Raw genomic sequence first — 27340 nt, forward strand, 5'->3', positions numbered from 1 at the left:
TGAGGAAATTTAGCACCCTTGGGCTCAGAGGAGCTACGCGAGCAGGTCAGAAGTAACGCCGCCTGTCAGCACCGTGTCACATGCGAGGGCCGGTTCACCGCGCGCTTTTCCGAAGCACGAGGGGGGGGGGGGGGGGGAAGAAAATAAATAAAAAGCTAAAACACCCCCACTGCAACTTTCGGCGTTTCTTTTGGTCCCTCCCTCTCGGCCTGGCCCCCTGCCGGCGCTCCCCGCCGCCGGGGCGGTGTCGTGCCCGGCGCGGAGCCCACAGCCAGGCCGGGCCGCCATGAAGGCGGCCGGGCGCTGCCTGGGGCTGCTGCTGCTGCTGGCCGTGGGCGCCTGGGGACTGCGCTTCCCGCAGCGGCACTGGCCGGTGCCCTACAGGTGAGGGACGGCCCGAGGGGAGCCCCCGAGGGGGCTGGGGGAGCCGCAGACCCCTCGCTAAGCCCCGCGGGGAGGTGACGGTAGCGGGGGGAAGGCGCCGCAAAATGGGGGAGCCCCCGCTGAGGGGCAGGCGGCTGAGCGGGGCCGTGCCCCTCGCCCTGCTGCTGCCGGACAGGGGGCGTGAAAATGCTGGTGAGGAGCTCGGGTTTGGCCCTGCAAGGCCTTGCTGCAGTCGGTATCAGCTGGCTGAGCTGGCTCGGCAGCTGCTTTCGTTTTCCTCCCGCTCCGAAAAGCGCCTCCGAGCTCCTCGTGCTGCCGCAAGGGGCATCAGCGCCCCGCGGCCTCACAGGAGTTCATGATCGGTGTGCTAATCAAGCTAAATTGGGGAAATCCTGCAAATAGGTCCGGGTCTGCTCGATCCCGCTTTCATTTGGTAGGTCCCCTTCTCAGGATTAGGGCCTGGATGGAGCTGGAAGCCCCATCGGGCTTCCCCGGTCGTGTGGTTTTGTTCTCATTTAGTTTAGGAAGATAATACGCAGCATCACCTTTTTAATAACATTGGTACCTGGCTTGTCCTTAGTACTGTGTTTGGTATAGTCCACTCACCAGCAAGGGAACAGGTGTCACAGATTTGACCTGTTAGCTGAGCTTTTCCTTCCGGCAGATGCATTGTTGCTCCCAGAAATGCTTTAAAGATGCTCATTTAATTCCCATTTTAGTGAAAAGTTGTGGTGTCAAAATCAGGCTTTTTTTAAAATAGAAATTCACTTCTTATGCCTGTTGATGATAAATGAAAGCTTGTTGTTTAATTCGTAGCAGTTATGTTTTCATCAAGTGATGTCTCAGGAATTGATCCTGGGGTCACAGATCTTTCAGATTTTCCAGCAAGTTCAGTAGTTGCAAAGCCTGGTCTCAGGATGATCAAAATCAGAGTACCAACTTGTCGGTCAGTCCGAGACCGACACTCAGAAATGTGGTATTTTAATGCTTCTGAACTTCCTTGTTCTCCTGTTGTCACATGCAGCGTGCACCGGGAGGGGAAAATGAAAACATAGGGCTTGTAATTTAGAAACAGGGCTTAAATTTATGGATGGCATAAGTCTTTGTTTTCTGTCTGCGTGTTCTTGTTCTAGCCATATTTTTTTTTCTATTTTTTTTTCTATCCAGCACAGACAAAATAAAATTAGAAATGTCAAAATACAGCAGCAAGCGTGGAGAAGTCCACAGGGAAAATCCACAGTGTCTAGACGGAGCAAGTGACCTTAGTTGGCTCAGAAAGTCCAGTGTCATTGAGTCATCGCTTAGCTGGGGGATCTGTCTCAGTGGCACCGGACACAAGTGCCAGGATGTGCTGAAATCACAGTCCATGCTCCAGACGGGCTGTGTATGCCAATCTACCTTGTTGACAGGGTTGTAGGAGCCTTACTAGGAGTACTTACTTACTATAAAATAGATTCACAGAGCAAACTGGTCAATCCCTGTTTAGACAAACTTAGGAGAAGGTTTTTGAGGCAGATAGGTCTCAAGCCATCCTCTAATCAGCATTTATATCTCTTTGATTCTGTGAATATAAGTCACCCTTTGTAATCCACGTGATTTCCACATTTTAGCCACCAGCACTGTGTACTGCATGACTTGCATTTGTAGTGTCTGTAGCCTTAGTCCTGCTTCTGCAGATGCACGCCTCAGCAGCCCCATGAACTTCGTGCACTCCGAGTGTTGCAGCGTCTGGATCACAGAGTCTGCCTTTGGCAGGTGCTGCACACCCGACCTCTCCGACTCAGGCTCTCGGGAAGTGGCAAAGCAGTTGCTCCAGCCGTGAAGCTGTGCTGATCATCCCATGTGCTTCTCTTTCCCAATGCAGGCGCTTTGATTACCGTCCAAAAACCGATCCTTACTGCCAGGCTCGCTACACCTTCTGTCCCACTGGCTCTGCTGTTCCGGTAATGAAAGAAAAAGATGTCATTGAAGTGTATCGATTACAGGCTCCAGTATGGGAATTCAAATATGGGGATCTACTTGGACATCTGGTAAGGTGATGATTCTGTTTCTGATTCTGTGCTGTAGCAAAGCTACAGCAGCAAATTCACCTGAATTGAACAGCAGGTGTTGGTAGCAAGAGCTGTAAAATTGGGATAACCTTGTATGGAAGATCATGGGAGCACACAGATTAGGCTGTCTATAGGAAAGGTACCTGAAGAACAGCAAGTTCCAAACAAAATTTACAGAATTTGTCTTGGCTAAAGAAATATGACCAGCACTCTTCATGGGTTTGAATGTGTTCCACCACAGACCTGCATATTGGGAATATTTCATATAAACACATCGTAACATTTTGGGTTTATTTCTTCACTAGTACTGCTTCTAGAAAACACACTCACTTGGCCCCTTATGTTGGATGAAATGTCTGCTTAGTGTGCTAATGTCTGTGGCTGAAAACTTGCTTGGGTTATGCTTGTATGAACATGGATACCTGTCCGGCTGGAAAACTAGCTGGTCAGAACGGCAGATCATAGGGAGTTGATTGCTTTTATGTTTCTTTAGTGGATATTATGATTAGTATTAAACCAAAGTCTATTCGTGGAGTCATGCAAATATGAAAGGATCTCAACTTTAACAATGTTTATAGCTGTAACAGTAGTGTAAATAAGCTTCAGAGCACAATCCCTAATGACTAAAGTAATGTTAATGAACGTGAAATAGCAACATCAAAACCAAGCACACAGAGTCAAAAATGGAAATAGCTTCAAATGTCATCATCTTAGTTGTTAAACTAAGACTGAATTTATATATTTACTGTACAGCTTTTAAAATAAATATTTATCTTACTCCTTTTGTGGCTTTCAGTGCTTTTTGGTAATTTAGTTCTGCTCTGCATTTCTTTGATACCCTTGTGAGTTAAGCATTCAAACGTAAATGTGAGCTTTGATGGTGAGCTCCCGCTGAGTGTGTGCCTCCAGATAACAGAATATATGGTGGGTAGATAAAAAAGCACTGAGACACCAAGGATGACTCCAAGTTAGCAGTATGTGCACAATACAATCTTGTGTGTTGTGCATCAACACTACTGAAAACTGAGATGATGCAGGAACTACTTTCCCTTTTCTCACCCTACTACTCAGCAGTTCCCAGGTGTCTGATCTTCTGTGTAGGTCACACTGATGTCAGTGTTATAGGATCATTTTTCTTTATGTTAAAGTTTGTGTTTGTTTATTTGTTTGTTTGTTTGTTTTTTTCCTGTGTTCTCCCTTCATCTTTTTCTTTTCCAGAAAATTATGCATGATGCTGTGGGCTTCAAGAGCGCTTTAACTGGCAAAAACTATACAATGGAGTGGTATGAGCTCTTTCAGCTTGGGAACTGCACGTTTCCGCATCTCCGGCCTGGAATGGATGCACCGTTCTGGTGTAACCAGGGAGCTGCTTGCTTTTATGAAGGAATAGATGATGCACACTGGAAGGAAAATGGAACCTTGGTTCTTGTGACCACAATATCAGGTATATTTCAGATGCTTTGGGTGGTGCTAATGTCATAAAATATGGTCAACCCGTCTATGTAAAGCATAAAATCATTAAGGTTGGAAAAACCCTCCAAGATCATCTTATCCAACCATCCCCCTACCACCAATGCCACCCACTAAACATGTCCCTAAGCACCACATCCAGCCTTTCCTTTAACACCCCCAGGGACAGTGACTCCATCACCTCCCTGGGCAACCCGTCACAGTGCCTGACTGCTCTTTCTGAGAAGAAATGTCTCCTCATTTCCACCCTAAGCAGTATCTTTTCATTTATGTTTTGTAGGTTATTTGCAATGTTAGTGGCTGATGCTACTAATTTCAAACTGAAGTATTCTCTCTGCCCTTGTTTTTAATATAGATGGTGATATTCAAAGGCTGCTGCCTTTTGAACAATGCACACTGAAGAGTTGTTTAATGGGTGTCATTTGGTGTAGCTGTGTAAAAACACTTGAGTCTCCTGACTATAAAAATAGCAAAACAGCTTGTAGAGAACAATTATGGACTCTCTTCACATGCTGTCCTCAAAACAAAGGCCTCCTATTGTGAAGTGGCAGATGACTGCTGAGATAGGAAGAAGTGGTGACAATGTGTGCATTGCTGAGGAAACAATTAAGGAAGGGATATTTAGAAATACACATAACTGTCAAAAATACTCATCTCAATTTCCATCTCCCACATTTTGTGTCATAAAAACTGTACAAATGTCCCCTCTCTGTCAGCAGTGTCAGAGAACGCAAGGAATCATTTTCATTTCCTTTTAAACAACATAGGCCAGTTTAATATTACTTAGGGGTGTGTTTCTTTTGTGAAATTAGGGCAGGAATACCCAGAGCCTGAGTTTTTGACTGTCTAGGCATCATCCAACAGGTTGTTGCGGAGCTGTGCATAAACCTGTAATATTTTTGTTTGGTTAACGATGTTAAGTCCGTCTTGGTCTTGTTAGGAGAGACAAATCCTGTTCAGTGACGTACATTGCAGAATACCCACTAGGGAGCTAATCTGGTAGGAATTAGAGAAGATAAAGGGAGCTGCAAGCCCATCTACAGTGTACAGTAACTACAGTTCTTGACACAGATTTTAATGACTTGCTGCTTTATTAAAGCGAGTAGCGGGCAATTAAAAAAGAAATTATCCAACACGTTCATTAAACAGAATGATTGTCATGCTCACTGTGAAGCCCCAAAGCTCTTTAAGTGTGCAGCAAAGAGCAAGTTGTAATGGGGGCAGCCTAGGAGGGCAGAGTGCAGAGCTCTTGTTGCTCTGTGGTACCTGCCTGCCTGTGTGCCTTACCTTGGGATAAGCGTGAGATGTGTTCGCCCTCTAATGACGAGCAGACCCAGAAATCTGACCTTCGCAGCCTGTTCAGGGGGATTACGTGTGGCGTGCAGCACCCTTGTGCAGTTGTACCCAGTGATTGAGGAAAGAGAGGGATAAGGGCGAGGCTGAAATGCATCGCTAGGAGTATGGGGGGGAAAAGGAAGATTCTGCTGAACCAGAAGAGTGTCTCAGTCAGAGCTTACTTAGGCTTCTTTTGTGGAGAGGCATGAAAAATCCTGCTCTGAGTTGCAGAATGTGGTTCAAGTTTTAGGAAGGGCAGAAACACCTGTTGCACTGGTGAATACTGTCAACATCTGCTGTAGATAGTAATAGCATAAAATAAAATGAGGAGCGTCACGATCCTCAGGAAGTTTGAGTGTCCTGGCACAGTAGCAGGAAATGGGCAATTAAAAGGAAGTAAAGTTTGAATAACTTGCATGTAAGTTGTTACATTTTAGTTACATCTTTGCGTTTGTTACCTGGGCTCTGTAATGCTTACTTCCATCTCTTACAGGAGCCATGTTTAATGAAATGGCAAAATGGGTGAAGTACGACAACGAGACTGGCATCTACTACGAGACCTGGACAGTTCAAGCAAGCCCTGACAAAAAATCCACAGTATGGTTTGACTCTTACGAATGCTCTAAGTTTATACTGAGAACATACCAGAAGCTGGCTGACCTGGGAGCTGTGTTTAACAAGGTGCAAACAAATTATACCAGCATCATTCTGTTCAGTGGAGAACCTATCTATTTGGGAAATGAAACATCTATTTTTGGCCCTCGAGGAAACAAGACATTGGCAGCAGCTATAAGAGACTTCTACTACCCATTCAAACCTCATAAGACAGTCAGAGAGTTTTTTGTGGATCTCTTAAAAATAATCGATCGTGTCATCTTGAATCATGAGTTTTACCTCTTTTACAACTTGGAGTACTGGTTTTTACCTATGAAGTTCCCGTATCTCAAAATAATCTATGAAGAGGTTCCTTTACCTGTTGGCAGCAAAACTGCTGTCGGTGTGTAATTGCTTACGGAAGAGCCAAATTTGTCCTTTTGCCAGAATACGCGGAAGGATTTTGGAGTGCTTCTGCGATGGTGTTAAAGTGCTGTACGTCTCAACACTAAATGCAAAAGCTGTTTTACGGCCCCATGAAGAACATGCCTTTTTTCTTACGAGCTGCCTAAGTCCACAAACGCTTTAGCATCTCGGACTTTGATGGCTCCTTTGCAGCCGTGGACACCAGAGGGTGTGAAACACCAGCGGTGCGAGGAGCTCCTGGTCTGACCGATCCAGCTGTCTGTGTGCCGGGGCTGAGAAACACGAGTGCCTGGCTCCCTCAGCCGTGCCTTAGATCACTACGTCCGTATTCCTCTGCTCTGTACAACCAGGACCAAAGAACTGTTGGTGGGTTCGTGAAGTGGGGTGGGAAAGGGCAGTGAATTTATGATAGGAGGGCCTGGGCAGTATCTTGTTGCCACTTTGCCTCCATCACCTGCATTGTGCACACAATACAGCCGGCTCTCCCTGGGATTGGTGTGGCAGTTTTCTAACACAGGTCTGTTAACGTGTCTGTTTTGAGGCACAACTGAAATACTGCTTGCAGTAGCAGTGCTGTACCACCAGTGGTGGTGTCCTTGAAGTTGTTCTCCTGGCTCCACCTAGAGCAGCTGGTTCCCCCTTTCCAGAATCCCACTGTTCCCTTTCCTGTGGTCACTGGGATGCTCACACACAAAAATACACCTGCAGCAGCATCATCACCTGCAAGTGAACAATGGTCACTTTTTTTTTATACCACTTGCTGAATGAGCAGCACTGCTGCAGAGGTTATGACTGTACAGTGGAAGCAAACTGCAGTTTCATTGGCCCTAAGTGGAATTAATGGCCTGCTGCAGCCAAAGAGGGGAGTACACAGTGTGAGTACACTGTGATTTGATCCACATCAGAAGAATAAAAGAACCTTGACCTTGTATTAGAAAGAACTAAAATTAATTAGTTTTAATTATCTAATCTATCATGTAAAGTCACAAGCATCAGAGCTGGCATGAGAAGAATGAGGTCATGAAATTTTGCAGGGGAAATCTCCTAACAATTCCACAGCTAGGCAAAACTCACTCTACCCCCAACAGTAAAGAACGTACTTTTTGCAGCCAAAGCCATGAGCCCATGCTTTAACAGGCTGGGTTCCAGATTCTTTGCACGATACACACCAAGAAAGTGATCCAGAAGGCAGTAGGGAAGATGAAGGGTGGTAGCAAATGTGTCTACAGAAGGCACGTTCTTGTTGATGCGTGGCTTTGTGACTCCAAGCCCCTCGCTGTTGTTGAGCCCACATTTATCACCTCCGGATAAAGCTTCAGCCTCAGAGCCAGAGCATCCCAAGTTTTGAAAAGGAAATAGGATGAGAAGAAGCCTCCAAAAGCTTCTTCTCTAGTATTTGCTACAAAGCTTGTAGCATCAATGGAGCCAGAGGGGAGCCCTTTGAGAGCCTGAAGGAGAGGCCGTGGTGGGTAAGGGCACCCTTCCCCATGGCATTCCCCACGGAGCCAGGAAGAGGTTCTAGGAAGGAGCCATCCCTTTGACCAGCCGTCCTGGCTGGTGCGCCCCCAGCCTGCTCGCTGGCGGGGCAGTGTGAGAAGCTGCAAAGTCCTTGGCTCTGGGTAAGCACTGCTCTGCAACAGCTAAAACATTGGTGCGTTATCACCACTATTTTAATCAAAAATCCAAAACACAGCACTGTGTCAGCCTCTACGAAGAAAACTAACTGTCCCAGCCAAAACCGTGACTCTGTCCCAACTGCCAGGCTCAAAGATACCCCCCTGGCTCATACACCAAGGCCAAGCACAGCCTGTGCTTCCTGTTCCCTGCAGGACTTCGCAGTGGGAAGAGCAGAGCAAAGGGTTTCTGCCTCCCCCTCACCGATCCCACTCCCAGCCATGCTGGAGTGGAGTGAGAGCTGTTGCCTTCAGTCCCATCACTGAGGGTGGGGAAAGCAATGCTGAGGCTCTTCTGGTGCTGCAGTCACCACAGCAGAGCCATCAGGTAGGCCTACAGGACTCCCAGCCCAGACTCCGTTACCATCAGAGACCTCAGCTACAGAATTAGGAAATTAAACTTAATTCTCCTTCCCTCCTATGCCATGTGTCCCACCTTCTCTCACCCTCCTACATTCAGGTCTTTGGTTGGGGATGGCACTTTATTAAATATCAGTCCTTAGGGGTAACAAAGGGGTATGATACATCTGCCAAAGCTCTTGCCTTAATGGTTTAATTAGGCTGTGAAATAACAGCCCCTGACTGAAGCCAGGGATCTGTCAATCCAATGACCTGTCAATCCAAATGGTGCAGTTCTTTAACGTGTGTTTGATACCCATATGAGATCACACAACAGGTGAAGTACAACATCAGGAATCACGAGTATTTCTCCTTATACAACACAAGGTGATAGCTGAGCTTCCTGCATTCCTTTGCGTTTTGCAAAGAAATGCCAAGAGAATGCAGAAGAGGCCCCCTACTCACCGTTTCAAAGCACAGAACCACAAGTATCAGATGTAATCCCGCAAGAGAAAGCTACCAAAACAGATGAACAGATCATATTACGGAGCATCTAAGGTTAATTGTGGGTTCACTGTCCTACTTTTGCTATGAGGAAACTAACCGTATCTCCAAGGAATTTGTTCCTACAGCACCAGTATTTTAGGAAAATTAATTCACGTTTTGTAGCCTGAACTACACAGACACTGGAGTTCTGAGCTACTTTAAGATTAAAAAAAAATATAACTTCCTCATTAACACAATGCTCCAGTTTTTGATAAAGCAGCAGAACTTGTTTTTACAATTCCACATATGACCAGCCAGACACTGAACAGGTCCCTCTGAAGTAAAGTAACAAAGTTCAGGCTTTCATCAGGCTTACTCCAAATATAACAAGCCACAGTTCAATTCTGCTTTAAATTAACAGAAAATGAAGTAAGCTTTTAACATTAACTGGAATAGATATTTTTAGTTTGTATCTATATAGTTAAATGCATTTACATAATACCATTGAAAGTTTCTTACAAAAAAAAAATCCTACAAAACCCACTTAAATTCACAAGTTTGTGGATTTAGGTAAGCAACATGAAACCACAAAATTGAGGTATGTAGTTGCAGTTACATTAATCACTGCTTCTGTTTCAGTACAATTTAAGCTAGTGTAACTGGTCAGGATTATCTCAGCTGTTTGGCATCAGCAGTTTTCAAGACTGGTTTTGTATCCAAATAATAAAGTGATGAAACTGAAACTCCTGTTCAGAGATACGATTTGTCACCACCCACATTAACAACTCCTACCCAAAAACTGGACAATCAGCCTAACATTGAATTATCTTCTGAAAACTAGAGAAAGATGAATCCAGGAAAGATCATTTTATACAGCTGTATAAATTTATGTTCTAGTGACTGTGATATTCCTGTCACAACTTACATCGTGGATTTTTTTTTTTTAAATCATTCTTTTAATCATTCCAACATGTAGAAAGCAAAATAAAAACAGCATAAGACAAAAGGAGCATTGCAGCCTTTCCTGAGAATACTTAGACTTGCCCGGGAAGTTTGTTTTATAGCTGGATTAGTTGAGCTGAGGATGCTGTAATTGGTTTGATGTATAAACACTGCAAGCCTTAAACCAAAGAAACAGAATATTGCTTCAAGTGTGTTTTTTTTTTTTTTCTTGAACACTGAGTGTGTCACATCAAAAAGTCCTTCTGTGTTGGTACAGAAGTTCATGCAGCAGAACAGACACCTTCTCAGAAAAGGACACCAGTTACCTTGCAGGGGTGAGCAGTTCATTTGCAACTGCATGTAAAGCCTCCTAACACTGGTATGCTCACTGCCTCAGGATCTGATGGATTTCTCTCCATCAGAAGCCGAAGGCTGGAATTCAAAGATGTGAGTTCCTGGCAGGAGGAAGTTGTGGTATCTGGGTTACCTGTCTCGCTTTTTGTTTTTTCCCACCACCACAGCAGCAAGCCACAGACCACTCATCGCTTACTTTGCCAGCATCAGAACACGAGCAGCCACGGTCCAAAGAGATTTTCGCTGCATTACAAGATAAGAGCACTTCATACGCCAACGTAGTGAAAACACTCCCCTCTTCCCCAGATTATTAATGTTACTCAACTTCACCACAGAGGCAATTTTGAGAGTCAGAATATAAAGAACACTGAGCTTTGTTTTGGCGTTGTTTTTGTTTTTTTAATGTCACGGGCTATATATATTGACACCTTTTATACAAATAAAAGCAAATTATAGTATTACATTAACAAATTCTAATACAAAAATGTGTATTTCATAAAACGTGATTTTTAAATCACACAGCTCTACAGAAACATAACTCCCCTATAAAGACATCCAGTCCACTGAGCAGTGCTTGCTCAAAACATAGTTATGAACTTAAATATGCTCATAAGCGTGTTACCGTTGGACTTTACATTTGGATAAACGTTACTGAAATCAGACATTACAAATCTACTCATTCCCAGAATTAGCTGTACAGCTCAAACAAGGAGAAGCCACCAGCTAAGCTCTGTACAGCTGGAGAAGCTTTGCCTTGCTGACGGCCCATCACACCTTTCAAAATCACATTCGTGAGTCGCATCAATACTTTAGTGTTACCAATCAGTAGTGTAGAGGAACAAATAGCGTAACTGTTGGCAGTAAGAAATGAAGTCACAAGCCACACCCAGATCACAGGCTGCATGTTGCCTACACCACTTAAGACTAAAACTTTTTTTAAAAAAAGATTTACCAAATATTTAAAAACAGAAAGATTCATTTACCAAATATTCAAAACAAATTTTTGCCTATTGCTCTACTTCACACCAAGTTTACTGCTTTTAGGTTTTTAAATATGAAATGATTGAACTAACTGAATTAGAAGGTATACAAAATGATCATCTATCAAACATTCACTTTATACATAAACATTTCTGAAACAGATTTACAGTGTACAATTAATTTATACAGCTTAAGCAATTATTACAATACCGTTATTCCTCAAAGTGAAAGCAACCAATGTATCTAGGATTTAGTTAAAAGGTTCTTGGTCACCAGAGTTTCACCTTTCTCGTCTCACACCGTCGACATCCATGTCACCCCACTAAACACTGCAGCGTCCACTTAATAAACTGTACATCATTCCATCTAAACTTATGCTGCAAAACCGGTTAATGTGCAGGAAGAGCTCATTAACTCCATTGTGTTTTTAAATACAATGTATCTACATTTTTCCCCAGAATGCTTGCGCTTCCTGAGCTAGACATAAAATACCTTAAAACAGGTTTAGACATGAATCTGAGACCCCATAAGCAAACTATATTAAAACATCTAGAAGAAAAAATGAAAAGCAAACCACTTGTGGTAGCTCTCACTACTGTTTGCTTGCACTCTAAATACATTTTAGATGGATCTAATAGTCTGCTGAGTAAGGTAGCAAATTCAGTATTTTAATTATCTAACTTACAATATTGTGTATTGCTCTTGCTTTTTACAATGCTTACATAAAATAATGTGTATTTCAGGGCCTCCTGAATTTTCCCTATAATCTTAATCCTGTCATCTAAGTAACTGGATTTAGAATTGCCATAGTCTGCAGAGCATGCAATTTACATTGCTTTTAGATCAAATCCAATTGCATTCAATATTAGCATATAAAAATCAAAGGATGGAATATTGAGACTTAATAGTACGCAGGTACATTTCAATGCTTATTTTTTTTTCCATAAAAATTTAAGCCATCGATGAAAAAAAAATCTAAAACAGATTTTGTTTGAATGAAAAAGCGTTTGAGTGATTTGTGATTTCCATTTTTAAGTCTGGATTTCATAAATAATTTTTAAGTGATAATTTTCCATCAAACAACGCAGTGGCTTACAGTAATAAATCATAGTATTAAGTAAGCTTGCACAGTTAATTGCAACATGATGAGCTTGGGTTTAAGGTGCTATTCCGTCTGCCCTGAAGTCTCTTAAGGACTTTACCATGTGGGCATCATGTCCGGGAACCAGACTCTTCCGAGATGCTTTGAAACTTCCCAGTGGATCTGCTCTAAGCTGTATTTCTGGTCAGGAATCAAAACCTCCTCCATAATCGAAAGCTGAGAGAGACGGCCGCCACACATCTTCACAAACTCGACGAAGGCACTGCAAGAGACTTCACACTCCCCTAGGCCGACAGCCGACAGGTACTTGCACCGCTCGGCAATACGGATCAGCTCCTCATCCAGAGGCCGTAGTCCATTGGCGCACACGACCAGCTCCACCAGCCGCGGGCACGTCATCCCAACGCGGCCAAGCACATCCTTGCTTACCGACCTCCCAAAGTAAAGGTGAGTGACGGGTGTCTCGTAGCGAAAGAACGGGTCGAACTCTTCTTCGTACAAAAAGAAGTACATTACTAAGTTTACTTTAGGAGAATGCTTGATGAAAGCGTCCCAGCTGCTCTTCTGGATGGTGTGGAACTGAGTCTGCCCAGGGTTTTCACTGACAACATCAATGCGCAAGTGTTCCAACCTGACGTGTTTCTCAGAAGACAGAGCGAGCAGCAGCTCATCGCTCAGCAGGTGGTAGTTGAGCGCCAGTTCACGTAAGCCATGACACTGGTCAGCCACACACAGGATACCTGACAAAACAGAACATTGTTACGCAGGTAAAATATATTTAAAAAACGAACAGGAAATATAAGAATTAGTTTGTTTCTTTGTGTCACAAGGGTGCAAAGAGCAGGTATTTCTACATGCAATCAAGCCATCATATCAAAATAGAATCATACTGGACAACCAGAACACAAATCTTTTCTCACATGAGTGTTGTAACTTTGTGCAAGGAAAGAAAGACATACGCTACAGATTGTATACTTTTCTGTGTTTGATTTTTGTGTGTGACAAATCTAAACAGCATACTCCAATCTGCCCTGTCATAAATCCACATATATACAAATTCATTTTTTAAAGGGGCTTATTCATAGACTTACTTCCATAGCCTGCTCTGGGACTACTGCTGTCCACGTCTGTAGCTGACCAAGCAGACAAGAATGAAACTGCCACCCGAGGAATGCAAACTTGCAAAGAATGTTTGCTTTTCATTAAATAGAGAAGTCATTGCTGCTAGAAAGAGCAAGCACTGACAAACCGTGCGTCTTGAAATTTGGAAAATCTACAGCACAAGAAGGAAAACACTAAAAACTAGGAGCAGTATTCCTAGAACAGTGGTGTTTTTTCCCCAAACTCTCTCCCTTTAATGAATCAATCCAACGTGAAAGAAACAGACATTAACAAAAAGGCTTTGATACAGCCTATAAAGTTTCCATTCATCCTATTTGCAGATACAAGAAGTGCATAGACCTCTGCATTTCATGTGGCCCAGACAACAGCACAAAATTCAGGATGTGATCTTTCCATGAATAGAGAAATGAGGACACATCATCTAACATGGAACTGAAAAAACTGAGCTCAACCAACTATGGCTGTGAAGCAACAGGCAGAAAAATAACTGTCTTTTTATAGACAGACATGGTTATTAAATTCAAGAAGCCTATATCGAGCCTAAAAAAATTGAAGAAAATTGTAAAAATATTGCATGAATAAATAAAAAGTAGGTATTTTCCACCTGAGAATTTGCGAGAGTTCCTCCAAGTGCATCAAGTGCTGTCATTTCAAACATAAAAAGATTGATAGATTAATAAAAAAAATAGGTAAACAGAGTTTTAATTCAACTCCTATTGCAACTCTTTCCTGTAAAAACAGTTGTGGTATGTAAGCATACTCAGGCACGCTGCTTTGTAATAGGCTGGTTTGTTGAAGCTGTTTGAATTATTTCAAGTAGCAGGGTTCATAAGCCTCCTCTCATCACTAGTTTCGGGAAACAACTTGCTACAGATTTAGCATCTAAAAACTCACCCCTTTTACATCCTTTGTAAAGTCATCTGTTAACTTTAAAGGTATGTTACTGACTAGTGCAATCCAAAAAAGGAAGAAGTGGGGTTCAGCTTGCTGTGATTCTTTATGGTCTAGAATTGCACAGCCACATCACATGCAGGCTATGAAATCTGCCTTCGCTGTCAGTTCCACACGCAGGGCACTGTGTAGATGGCTGGCCAGCTGTAGGGCCTGCCTAGAGCCTGTGCTGCAACTGCTACGTTCCCACAACATCCCAAAGCACTGCCTCAACCTTTACACCACCAAGAAGTAAACTGCTTTGATAGCATACTGCACAGACTTGCCTCAAAAACCCTCTGCTGTGCTCCACACTGCTGATGTGGCCACTGCATCCATTCTTCTCTCCTGCTCTTCATTCAGAGATACAACTCTACCACTCCTGAAGCCAAGCAAAGATACAGCCTTCACAGAAATATTTTTAGTTCCCCCTATACTGCAATAGGCAGTATTTCAAGTAATAAGTAACACTACATAGATGTGGATTTAAAAATAGAAATATATTTTTTACAAGATACTGTTGCAGTCCTACAGGGAAGCTAAAGTTCAGGTTGGAAACTGCAAGGAAAAGAAATTCTGGGTACGCTGACAAAAGATTAAAAATACATCACTGCTCTTATATACTCCAGACCAAACCCAAACATGCTGTCCTGTTTTTGTACAGTAAGCTTGGGATTATTCAGAGCATTTTTTGTAAATGATTTGCAGCTTGAAATCAGTCTTTTTCCTTTACCCCACCAGTAGTGGGACCTCTCTTTGCACTACTTGCATTGCTCTTCTCCATCCTTCACTAATAACATTCTTATGAATTAGTCTGGTACCGAACATCTCCCCCTCACCCTGAAACTGCACTCTGAAGGCACATTATACATTTAAAGCGCATCTACAAGTAACTGCTTTTGCATAACTCATGACTCTTTTGGCTCAATTAGAGTTGTTCCACAATTTATAGCAGCCTGGTAATTAAAATATTCTCATTAGAAAAAAAAATACAGGTAAGTCTCTGTGCTGAGAGTTCCTCACTTTCAAGAGTCTCATTTTTGCAGTCTGCTTGCTAAGAAGCCAACTACCTACATACCAGCTCCTTTCTTTTGTTCTCCTTTTTTCTCTCCACCTCAAGGCACACCCAAACCTAGATTAAGCAATCAAATTCTTCTGCCATTTGCTTAGTACTCCAGTTTTGTCACATGCACATCTGATCCCATTCTGTTCACTCCAACTCAGGGAACGACGACAGTTGTGTTCCCTGTTCCTTAAGCAGGCATTGCCATTCCTTCCCATTGCTCCTTAGTTTAAAACATTGCATGGTATGGATCAAACAGCACATACCAGTCCAGCAACTCTACAGACCCACATCCTCCCCCAAATTACCAAGCGTAAGATGTTCCATAAAGCCTTCTCGCAAGCAGTAGCCACAAACCAGCACAGTCTAGTAGAGCTGACAAGGAAACAACATCCCATACCTAGCTACAAATTACTGCTGGATCATCTTCTTCTGGCTAGACGTTGTTACAGCTCCTGTGCTCCTCAGGCACAGAAAGATTCTCAAATGACATTTTAAGTCAGGAAAAAACAGTCACTCAAGCTAATTTAAACAACCCCCTATCTATAACTATGAAGCTCTGAAGGAAATAACATTCCAGTTAACAAGCTGGTAAACACTCTGCTGGACAAGCCTGCTGCAAAACAACCTGCATCCTCAGGACTTTCTACAAAATCAGACATAAGCTTTGGTTTGCAAGCTACACCTGGCAAAAGTATTAAGTTTGTGTTTTGTTTATCATCATTACAACGCTGTGACCTTTCTACAGTATCACCTTCCCCATACTAGGGGTCCTGCTGGTACATTTTACATGTAATATTTACAGTTGCAGTACACTGGCAAGAAGCAAGCTATGGTAACCAGTTTCTACCTATCCCTAGAAGAGGAATTTAATTAAGTTGTTAGCATCTTATTTATGATTCCTCTTCCATTTCTCAGTGAAAACCAGAAGTGTGAAGTTGATGGGCTGCGACAGCAATCTTATGCTTGCTGCGCATTGCATAAACCTTCCACAAACATTAATCCTATGAACTTCAACAAAATATGGCATTCAACAATGAACTTCGACCTTTTCATTCCGATACAAGCTAATTTCATTATCGCTATGCGCTTACAGCGCTAATTAAGTATAATTGGTAATGGCAGAAGAACTGTACAGTTCTAGCAAATCTCCCCTTCTTCGATGCAGCCTGCACTTGCTCCCGAGCAAAAGATTCAGCTGTTTTCTTCCAGAATGACTGCACCAGCATCTTCATAATCCACGGCACTTCAGCACTCAGAACCTGTACACAACTAACTGCCAAAAAGGAACTCAGCCTGAAAAACCTTAATTATACTGGAATACTTACATACTCACTGCAGAAATAATGCACTAAGCAAGTCAGTATGTGCTCTTTGAACCTCTGCAAGAGGTTATGTGCTTGTCCAGAGCGTGTACTATTTTATTCTTAGCTCAGCAGTCAATCTGCAAGACTCCTGCAGAGAAAAGCAGTGGGATGGATGGATTGACAATCAGCTAATATTCTATTTAGTAACAGTTGCTGTAGATACCATATTCCGCCTCACTCTTACCCTATGCCTTTTTTTTCCAGGAGTTTACCAGTTTTCAGACAGAACTGAACGGGTACACTTTAGTAAACAAAACATGGTAGCTTACCAGCTGGAGAAACGTGAGGACAACTGCTCATTTTCAACAGCTTGAGCGTGTCGCTGTTGTTAGCCACTAGCACTTTGAGAGATGGATCATCTACTGGTGTGTCATCAATCTTTAGTGACGAGAGCGATTTGGAGTTTACAAACACCACCGTCAGCGCAGAAATGAAGTGAGACTGGAAAAGAAAGTTTACAAAAAAGTGGTATCTGAAAAAAATCTCAATGGCTTTATGCTGTACACAATCATCCTGGCTTTCTTTTATTATTCACAGTATTTGCTGAGAGAGCCTTCCATTAACCTGATATTACTTTACTCAAAAATAGTAGACATTTTGAGTAAAACAAAGCATAATATTTTTTGCTATCAGGCCAAGTATTTGACAAATCAGTATGTCTGACATTAAACAAACTGACAACCCGACCCAGAACAATCCACTGCATGAACTTAAAGCCATAAGGAAGGCCACAAGCAAAGCGAGAGCACAGCAGCTCTCATTTTAAGGAAAACTTGCAAGTCACACGTTTAAAGTAGCATCTTCTAGAGCAGAAAGTCCCCTGTGGTGAGTTATGCTGCCCCGGTGAGATGTAAACAGCCAAGCGTGGCAAGCCTGTACTATTCAGAAGTGCCCAAAGCCAAACAGCACTACTGCCTGGCTGCCACGCACAGCGAGTACTTAAGCTTGGAATTACTCGTCTTAGAAAGCCAACTGTGTTGGTCAAGAGCCAGGAAACAGGTAATCAATTATTGATGCTGCTTAACTGGCAATTAATGTTGGTCCAACATTGAAGGTTGCTCCTGAGCATCTTTGTGGAATGATCCAAACTCACCAGTAAAGACAGAGCCCCAGAATGCCTTGAAAAACATCAGCTAAGGAACAGATGTGAAAGTGTTCACAGAAACCATCACTGGTATGAAGGAATTGAGCAACTAGCTTGTAATCATGATTTCTTACAAGATTTACAAGCAAGTACTTCCTCCATGCACTCCACTAAGCGTCCTAAACTTTTACTTTGATTTCCACACTGTGCCACTGATCCATATGCACAATCCTGAACACAGTTAAGTGAGAGAAGGCTTGACAACAGTATTCGCTTATATGTGATGCGTTTATGCTTTTTGCTAAAGCTCACAGACAATTAGATTTAGAGCAAGATTTAGTATTTTCAAATTAACATGAACTGGCCAAGTCAGTTCACACAAACGCAAACAACGTTCCAATCAGAAGCATTAGGTATTTTGACTTTACGCACCACTCCCATGTGCACAACACTGATTATACACATAACATACTGAGAGGAAAAGGTGCTTTATTAATATTTTTACTTTATATTCAAAGAATGCTAGTATTGTGTTTTATTTTATTTAGAATGCAACTCCACCTAAGACTAACACTAAATAGAAAGTTAAAGAAAAAAAAAAAATCAAACATGTTTGTAAAGGACAGGTGCCTAGAACTGTAGCTTGAGAAGTTAACAGAAGATACATAATATGCCAAAATGTAAAAGCTCATGATTTTATGTCTCTAATATTGCCACGCACACAGCCCACAGCACAGTCCTGAGATTCTGATATTACGGACTGTTTAGAAGATGTAAGTAGAATGTGCTTAGGCAAAATAGTGCTAAACATGATTTACAAATATTCACCAGACATCATGCTATTTGAAATGAGAAGAGTGCCAACAATGATAATATGCCAAGTAGTTCAGACTTTCTATGCAATCTGATAAAAAAAAATTACATAATATTAACCATTTTTTAGATCTATTCATCTTTGGCTGCTTCTCAACCAATGGGCCTTTTAATAAAGACTTCCCAGAGGAACTTATTCTTGGTCCAATTCTATTCTTTAGCTTCATTAGTAGTCTAGGAAAATAAAAAAAGAATCACTGCTGGCAGCATTTGCCAGCAACAGAATTATTGGAGTGGTAAATATCAAAAGGCAAATTATGCCCAGAGTTGATTTAGACTTATTTTGAACATTCTTAAAAGGCCACATATAAACTTACTAAGAACAATAAAGTCTGTATTTTAAAAGAATCAAAGCTGCAGAAGACCTCACCATGAATGACTACAAATACTTATTCAGCAAGCTGAATAGGATCACAACATATCCTTCCAGTTGAAAACGGACAGACATTCAGATTAAGAAACGACAAAATATACTAAGCTAAGCAAAGTATCATTAACGAACACATTAAGTCTGAATTTTTCCCACTGATGTTTAGGTTTTCTTAGGTCACAGCTCAAAGCACACTGAAAGAGGAAAAAAATAGAAAAAAATAGAGATCTTAAAAACCTTTCTGAAAATTAAGGATTAAAAATACATATTCAAGGTACATAAATGACGTGGCTGTGATCACTGCCAAGGATAATAATTGATAATCCTTCTGTAGTTAACCTTGCTTAAACCCTATATCCTACTTCCTTTCCTGAGGTTGTCCCTACCTCTTCCTTGTCCTTGTTGCCATCAGCAGTGACATCACTGTGATCCAGCTAACAGCTTAGCTCTAACTGCCTCTTCACATCCATGTCGACTGGATTCTAGAATTGAGGCTGACAGACATCCAGGATCTTCTTGCATATAACAAGCTGCCCAGGCTACCACAACCACTCTCCTCCTTCTCCACAACAGCATGTTTCTATTTCACTAGCAGGGATTCCTGCTCAGAACTGCATACAAAAGGTTCTTCTTTTAGATTAGAAGCCTTCTAATGCAGTCTTATTTTCGGTAGACATGTTTGGTAGAAATCTGACAAAAGATATCAGAAGTATAGCTAAGAATTCAACACCTGATTGTGACATAAAGCACTGAAAAGTTACAATCATACCACCTTCTGAAGAAAAATCAATGTCTAATTCCCACAGGGATGAAACTCTACCGCTTGGATTTTAATTGTTTCCTAAAGAAAACATTGTTTTCTCCCATAGTACACTTATAGACACAAGGCCTCTAGCCTCCTGATTTGCAACACATTACCCAGTATTACATCAAAGCCAAAAGACAGGAATACTTTGAAAAATAAAATCAGGACCAAGTTCTCTCATGAAGCAGAGAACAAGTGAAACTTCAGATGTCCATCTTAGTAGAATATGGAAGATAGAGCCCAATAATACTAATTTTTCTTTGCCAAAAATCCTTGCCAAAGATTCATTCTTACAAAAAACCTTGTCTTTAAGTTACAATTAAACTACACGAACCACTGCAATATTTTACATGGAAAAAACACACACATTAAAATACCTTTGGTAAATCCATGAAGCTTGGCCGGGCTGTTGAAATTAGTCCAAGTGTTTTCAAAGAGCAGTTCACAAGCTGTGATAAAATATCACAAGCTGCTTCTGCAGATTCCTTGCTACTGTCCACCTTAACAAAAGTAAATGCATTGATTCAGAAAATACTGCATCAAAACACAACTGTTATGAAAAGAGTTGCTATACTATTATTTTTTTAATCTTTTGTAATGTGATGTTGAAATCTCAATGAGTTATTTTTTTATACCAATGTCCTTTATTTTTTTTTCCCGCTGAAAGGAAAAAAATCAAATATCAAAAATCCAAGATAGTTTGCTATCAACTTACTGCGCTCCTAAATCCTCTGCTAAAACTTAGCATGGTGAGCGGTCAGCTGAGCAGTCTGTTCCAAGGTATTCGGTCGACATCAAGAAATAAAAAGGTGAAGGTTCTTTTGGCTCCAAAACCCGTCCCCGTATTTCCTATCAATATGTGGGAATTCTATCAACCCATCCCTGTGTGAAAAGGACGCTTCCATTATGGTGACTCAGCTCATAATAGAGCTGCTGGAGAATCAAGTACATTATCATTTGAACATACACAGCTACACCTTCATCGTTAACACCACAACAGATATGAAATGGATACCCTGGAAAAAAAAACACCACTTAATTATCATTTTGTTACACAGCTGAATCACTTAACATGCCTCCAGTGGCACTTTCCCAATGCTCAGATGCACTTTCAGAATACCCTCTTAAATACAGTACTCATGACACCTTTATAGGCCTCCAGAACAGTAAAAAAGCACGATCAGGACATCAACTTTAAGTCTACCATATGCCATGCTACCTCATCAGCAATCAATCTACGCCTGATGAATGTTCACCTGCAAACCTTCGAATAACCAGTCTACATCCAGTATCATATCAAGCTGCTGCAATGCATATGATCCAGCAGAAGTACCTCAACTACCCACCCACACTCATGCTTCTTCCTACATTAAACCTGCCAGATCTGAGAAACAAGTAAACAGCATGTCCACCTTGCTGCACAAGCCACTTCTTTTCCGGAATTACCACACAGCTGATCCATACATAGCCATGACTACAGTCTCCCACCACCCTTCTAGAACAGAGGAATCTGTAGGCCAATGTTCAGAGTTTCCATCCATTTAAAATAATTCCATAACGTTAACAAAGTTGTCCTGACCAAATGGTATTTCTCAGCCAGACACAATCAGCAGATATACCCTCCTGAGCAAAGGCCATGCACTTTTGTTCAGTTTACTGAAAGGCAGCCATGCTGATTAAATGCTGTGGACAATCCCATACAATTTGGTAGTAAATTTGCTAGTTGCTTATTGCTTACTAACAATACTGAAGTTACAGGTGCCTGCTTGCTGAAGCAGAATTCTAAGCAGCTAAGATACCTCAAGGAAAAAAAAAGCACGTTCAGAATTGCTACTGTAAGTTCGTTTTCCCAAAATATATTCAAATAAATAATGAATTAGAAGACGCATCTCTACCCATTTGGAGAACTTATTTCTTCAGCATGCGGTGCCTGAGAACTAGGTCTTCCAGGCTGAGAGCTGCAATATTCCCTCTTAACTGAGGATCCTAATCACAAAGATCATGTCATAAGCCTTTCCTAACATTTAGTGATGTTCTTTAACTTTCAGCATGTCAAAATGTTTTGATTGCAACTGTCAATCATTATTTGCCAATATCAGTACTTCAACTACTGATATTAACGGAGTACTTCTCATGCTTTGATATTGATCTAGATGAATCATCAGAACTGTTTCAAGTACATTTCCTTGAAACAATCCTAATAAAATGAAAAAAAAAAAGTTTAACACACATTTTTAGAAAGGTATTAAAAGAGCCTATAAAATACACTACCTTGAAGCTTACATACTGCAAGTGATTGGAATGCCTCTTTATTATTTGCTTGATCAGTTCAGGATGCGTAGCCCTCAGGTAAGACGTGGCTGGTTGATTCAGTTCAAACTCAAAACACCTCCAGAGATCAGGCATGTGAAACACCTGGTTCCAGCTTCGGCAGACCTGCGATGCATGAGCACGATCCAGAAGGGGCAGGTACTGGAATACCTGCAGGATAATGTCTTGGAGCAGGTTACCCCAGTCAGGACTCTGTGCGACGATGGCTTTCTCATCTGTGATCTTGTGTCTCTTGGATTCTTTCTCACTTGTTTCTTCAGATGAACTGTTGTTGGCCTCATCAGTTTTCCTCCCTCGTTTCATTCTGCAAGAACAAGAAAATTTCTGTAAGTTTTCTATGTGTAAGACAGCTCAAAAGAACGGTATTTATAGAAAACTGTGGAGGTGTGATGCACCTTTTCTGTAACCACGATTTTGTGTAAAGAAAAAAAAACAAATAGCAACGAATTTGAAATGCAAGTCTAAAAATCATACTACCACCTAGATAGGTGAATTTAATAATACTTTCCTAGTCACTAACACCACCAAACCATTTACAATGTAGGCACTGTCTTTTCATCATTTTGCTTTTGTGTTTGAGAACACTTTGAACCTAATTTGTTTCACCATTTTGGTTGATTATCACTTCAATTTCCCATGAATGGAGACATTCTTCCAAACTACTTTGTGAACAGTTATTATTCATAGTGCTCCCCTACTCCTATTTACCAGAAATAACATTTGAAATTGTGGAAAGCAAAAGACAGGTAAGAGCAGGAAAAAGAGGAAGAATGTATACATGTTAGCAGGTATTGTATCTGGCCAGTTAATTTTTATTTACAGACAGAAATAGCTTTCTTTTTTTAAAAGTAAAGAGGTTACTTCAGTGTGTGTATTTTAAATCAATATCCTTAAAAAACATATTTCATCAAGAACATGCGTGCTTTAGTTTTTCCAGCCAATTAGTAAATAGGGATTGTGAAAGACTTCCAATAAACAGTCTGGAAGGTCCAACCCACAAAAAAATAAAGATAGATTACAGAAGAATCAAACTTTCTTCAAAATCACATTAAGCAAATCTGAGGCAAAAGGTCATTCCCAGTAGCATATACTTCTTCCCTAGCAGTCCCATTTAAACAAGTTATGTATAACTTCATGTATTTAATATGAAAAAACACCGCTATGCACATCTGAAATTTAACATCAGTTATTGATCAAAGCATGTTCTTTTGTACACACCACCTTAAAACTGAACTTGCATCCAGACATTTATTTTTAAAAGCCTGAATGTGACGCACACCACGTCCTTAAGGCCTATGAATGAGACTTCAAACTAAACTACTATACATTCAATTGAAGTCCCTAAAAGCCTAAGACAACCAGGGTGGCAGAGTAGGCTTGATATGTGTAATCACCTCCAACCCTGTCATGATTTCTGGACAGTAAATATACACTTCATACACAGTGAAATAATTTTGACTTAGTGGTCAAGTATGATTTCAGGTACAAGATTATTATGTGTTCTTGCAGTTTAGGCCTGCAGGGAGCTAACCCTACAGCAGGATGGGGGGAGGAAAAAAAATCTGACAACTGATGCATTGAGATAAGGACAGTTTAATAAGAAAGAGGGGAAAAAAGAAAATACCACACAAGTGATGTGCAAGACAAATCGCTCACCACCAGCCCACTGATACCCAGTTCGTCCCTGAGCAGCTCCCCTACCTAACCCACCAAATTTCATCGTTCCACATGATGTCCTATGGTATGGGACATCCCTTTGGCCAGCCTGGGCCAGCTGTCCTGGTTCTGTCCCCTCCCAGCTCCTGGTGCACCCCCAGCCTCCTGGCTGGCAGGGCAGCGAGAAGCTGAACAGTCACTGGCTCTGTGTAAGCACTGCTCTACAACAGCTAAAACATCAGGGTTGTCAGTGTTACTTTTCTCCTAAATCCAAAACACAGCACCATACCAGCCACAGTGGAGAAGTTAAGTTTTATGCCAGCCACAACCAGGACACTTGTCCAGTTCGCTTGGCATCTGAACAATTAACTTTCCCTGATATGTACTACAACCAAGTAAAAGTTTAGAAGTCTTTTTAACACGGAGTGCAATACCCTAGATACCCATATGAAAAATCATACTGTTTTATCATCCAATGCATCACAGCTTATTTTCTCAAAGCCAGCATCTCTTCATCTATCTTTGAGATACTTTAATCATGCCTCCTACTCACATGACAATAGTGAGCTATCAGTTGGGGTCTGTGACTATTTATAAAACGCTGTGATCAAACCTGAACATACTGTCATGGAAGACTGATGAACACAGTTTCTCTCTTGATTTTTCATCCCACTAGCACTGCAGACAATCATAATATTTCACCATCATAAGAGCAAGAAAACCTCTTCTTAGTTCCTGAGAACTACTTACTGTGATCCACAGCTCACAACTACAAACCTATGCAAAATATGACTGCAGTGGCAGAACAAGCTTTCCACCTGATAGAGCTCCGTGGCTGAGCTGCTATCTTCACTACACAGGTGGAAAGCAATAAAACTGGATAGTCACTTTCAATCACCCGCATCTAACAAAGTTGAAGGAACTGGACTTTGGAACTGTGAAAGCAGAATAGTCAGAACAAGTATCTAATCATTCTGCTAATTAGCTTAGCAAATCCACTGGGGACCTGTCGTGTTTATGTTTACAATAACATCTTCGCACCATGCTTAGCATTTATCTGCAATAAGTTAGTCTGAACTGAAATACTCCTTTAAACTTTTCATTAAACATATTCAAAACAACTAGCTTCTAATGAGCAACCGCCATATGCAAGTTGCTCACTTGCCAAAACTGAGATGGCACGTGCCCGATATTTGATTTCCAATCCATTTCTTCTTTATCTGTAAAAACTACACGTGGTGAACGTTACATTTGGGGAGCTAAGTCTTGTTTTACAGAGACCCTGCCTCATCTTTTGATGATAGGCTAATATAAATGCACCATTTTCTAAGTTAGCATGCTATTTCATCACAGCTCCAGGGGGTCAAGCTCTGGATTTTCTTCCCTACCACATGTAGGGGCTATTGCGCACACAGAGTACAGTTGATTTGCATTCACAATCCATTTACTAAGTGACCTTTTCAAAGACACAAGCAGTAGATGTGGCACTTTTCTAGAAGAAATGACAAGGAACTCACTGCTACTGACAGAACTGTGATTTTTCAGCTGAACCTCTTTTTCTCAGAACCTCTGAGACATGACTGACAGAAGTGGACCAAGTCATCAACAGCCAACTTACGAGTTGCACCTTGGAGCTCACTGATCAACCTTGATGAGTTCTAAGTAATTAATATACACTGGTCACAGATCAAAACCCATTTGGGAAGTTGCAGGGTGTAGTTTTTACAGACAAAAAATAATTGAGACAAAATAATCATCAATAGAACTGTACTTGACGGTCTTTAGGTCACAACCTTCCAAGAAAATAAGACGTCATTAAAAAGTAGTGGATAGAAAAAGGTATTTCCAGAGAACGTTTTTTTTGCTAATGACTTTTTGGATGCTTTTGAAATTTAAAAGAGAAAGATGAATTTTGAAAAATACTCCCAGGTGGAACTTTCTCAAAAATCACAAAAGAAAGCTTAAAGACTAAAAACAATGATTTTAAATCCTAGATGACTGTTTTGTCTTTTCCTTGTTGTAGAATTTAAAGTATTGGAAAAGATTTTTAAAAACATTATTGGTTTCAACCTCTTAGTATGCCTAAGAGTAGAACAAGTGCAGAATTGAAGCACATTTCCCTACAGAAGTTAGCAGAGCCATAAAAAGGTATTTAAAAAAAAGTCAATTAAGAGAATCAAAAAGGTTCACTGAGAACAGGCAAACAAAATTGAGCAGTTCTCTTTTGTCTGTGTCTGATAGTCTAGATACTTAACCATTTTGAATTTAAGACCACCAGAAACAACTTCAGTGAAGGGAGACACGGATGCAAGATTCCTTACGAGCATATTAATGTATACTAATTACTTAGTACTAATTATCAGCAGATTTATTTTTCAAATAATGATTGTTTAACACTTCCTTCAATGTTTGAACCATCTTTAACTCTCTCTGGCATACTCAGGTGCTACCACCAACCTGTCCTTCCAAATCACTGCTGTAACCAAGTTTGCTTTTTAAAGCAAAGACACTGACAGAAAGGAAAACACAACAGCAACAAAACAAAAGACAGAAGGAAAGAAACCTGTCAACTCTACCAGGGTAAAAAGAGGTGTGATACCACAATGCCCGACTCGTTAAGATTTCCCAAATGAATTTCTCGGCCTAGAATAACATCTCGGCTCCGAGCTGGGCACGACACGAGCTATACATCTCCTCTGTGGTATGGTCCTGCTCAGCCACCGGCTGGGAGGAGGAGCACCGCACACGCCGAGCGTTGTTTATAGCGCCGAGCACGAGCACGACGGCAGTTAAAAATAAAATAATAAAAAGGGGGTGTGGGCAGCGCACGCCTGCTCGTACCCTGCTGGCCACGCTTCGCTATGGGGCAGCCCAGCGGAGCTCCCCGCGTTGTTTACAGCGGGCACAAGGCTGTTCTAGAAACAACCCGAGGAGAGGAAGAGGGGGCAGCCCCCTCACACCCCCACACCCCAAACTGCTGCCAACACCCGCCCGGGGCGGCACCGAGGGGGCATCACGGCCACTTGCCAGGGTCACGACGAGGAGCACCAGGGCTCCCCCACCTCCCCGCGCCCCTTCACCTGGCGGCTCCCCGCTGCGCCTCGCCTCAACCGGGACTCGGGCCGCGCTGGCGCCTCCGCTCCGGCCACATGAGCCCCTCCACGGCAGCCGTCGCCGTCCGTCCGTCTGTCTTTTTGCCCGTTTGTTTGTCTGTCTGTCTGTCCGCCCCGTCCCGCCGCTCCCCTCCCTCTTCCCCTGTTTACTGGGCGGCAGCGGAAGCGACGCGGCCGCAGCCAAAATGGCGGCGGGCGGGCTGTGAGGCGACGCCACCCCCCCCCCCCTCCCTCCCTCCCTGCGCCGAGGGCGGGGCCGCCCCGTAATGGCCGCCCCTCAACGGCTGCCCCGGGGCCGTTGGGGCCGTTGGGTGGGGGGGGAAGGAGGAGCGAAGTGGCGTATTCGTCGCTCATAGAGTTAAATGTAGGAGTAACTTGGACGCCCCGTGCCAGGCTAGCATTGGGAATAAACGTAGTGGAGGAAGCAGACATCAGTGGGAATAAAGTTCTTGAGATATTGCTAGGTGAAGAAGATAGAGTGGTGTATGG

The 27340-nt window shown here is 42.0% G+C and overlaps 2 protein-coding genes across 2 annotated transcripts; one reads left to right on the forward strand and one right to left on the reverse strand.

Moving 5' to 3' along the window:
- The first annotated feature begins 214 nt into the window (after positions 1 to 214).
- Positions 215 to 10132, forward strand: CLN5 (CLN5 intracellular trafficking protein). Its single transcript, XM_084306557.1, has 4 exons — positions 215 to 384; positions 2249 to 2414; positions 3654 to 3879; positions 5734 to 10132. The coding sequence occupies exons 1-4, from the start codon at positions 287 to 289 to the stop codon at positions 6243 to 6245; spliced, it is 1002 nt and encodes a 333-aa protein (XP_084162683.1). The 5' UTR covers positions 215 to 286; the 3' UTR covers positions 6246 to 10132.
- An 83-nt stretch (positions 10133 to 10215) lies between these two features.
- On the reverse strand, positions 10216 to 26997 carry FBXL3 (F-box and leucine rich repeat protein 3). Its single transcript, XM_084306166.1, has 5 exons — positions 26819 to 26997; positions 22023 to 22386; positions 20129 to 20251; positions 16889 to 17060; positions 10216 to 12877 (listed from the first exon to the last, which is right to left on the reverse strand). Exons 2-5 carry the CDS (start codon positions 22383 to 22385, stop codon positions 12234 to 12236), a joined length of 1302 nt encoding a protein of 433 aa, XP_084162292.1. The 5' UTR covers position 22386; positions 26819 to 26997; the 3' UTR covers positions 10216 to 12233.
- Positions 26998 to 27340: the final 343 nt, after the last annotated feature.

This window comes from Netta rufina (assembly GCF_964035555.1).
Source record: "Netta rufina genome assembly, chromosome: 1".
NCBI classification, from domain to species: domain Eukaryota; kingdom Metazoa; phylum Chordata; class Aves; order Anseriformes; family Anatidae; genus Netta; species Netta rufina.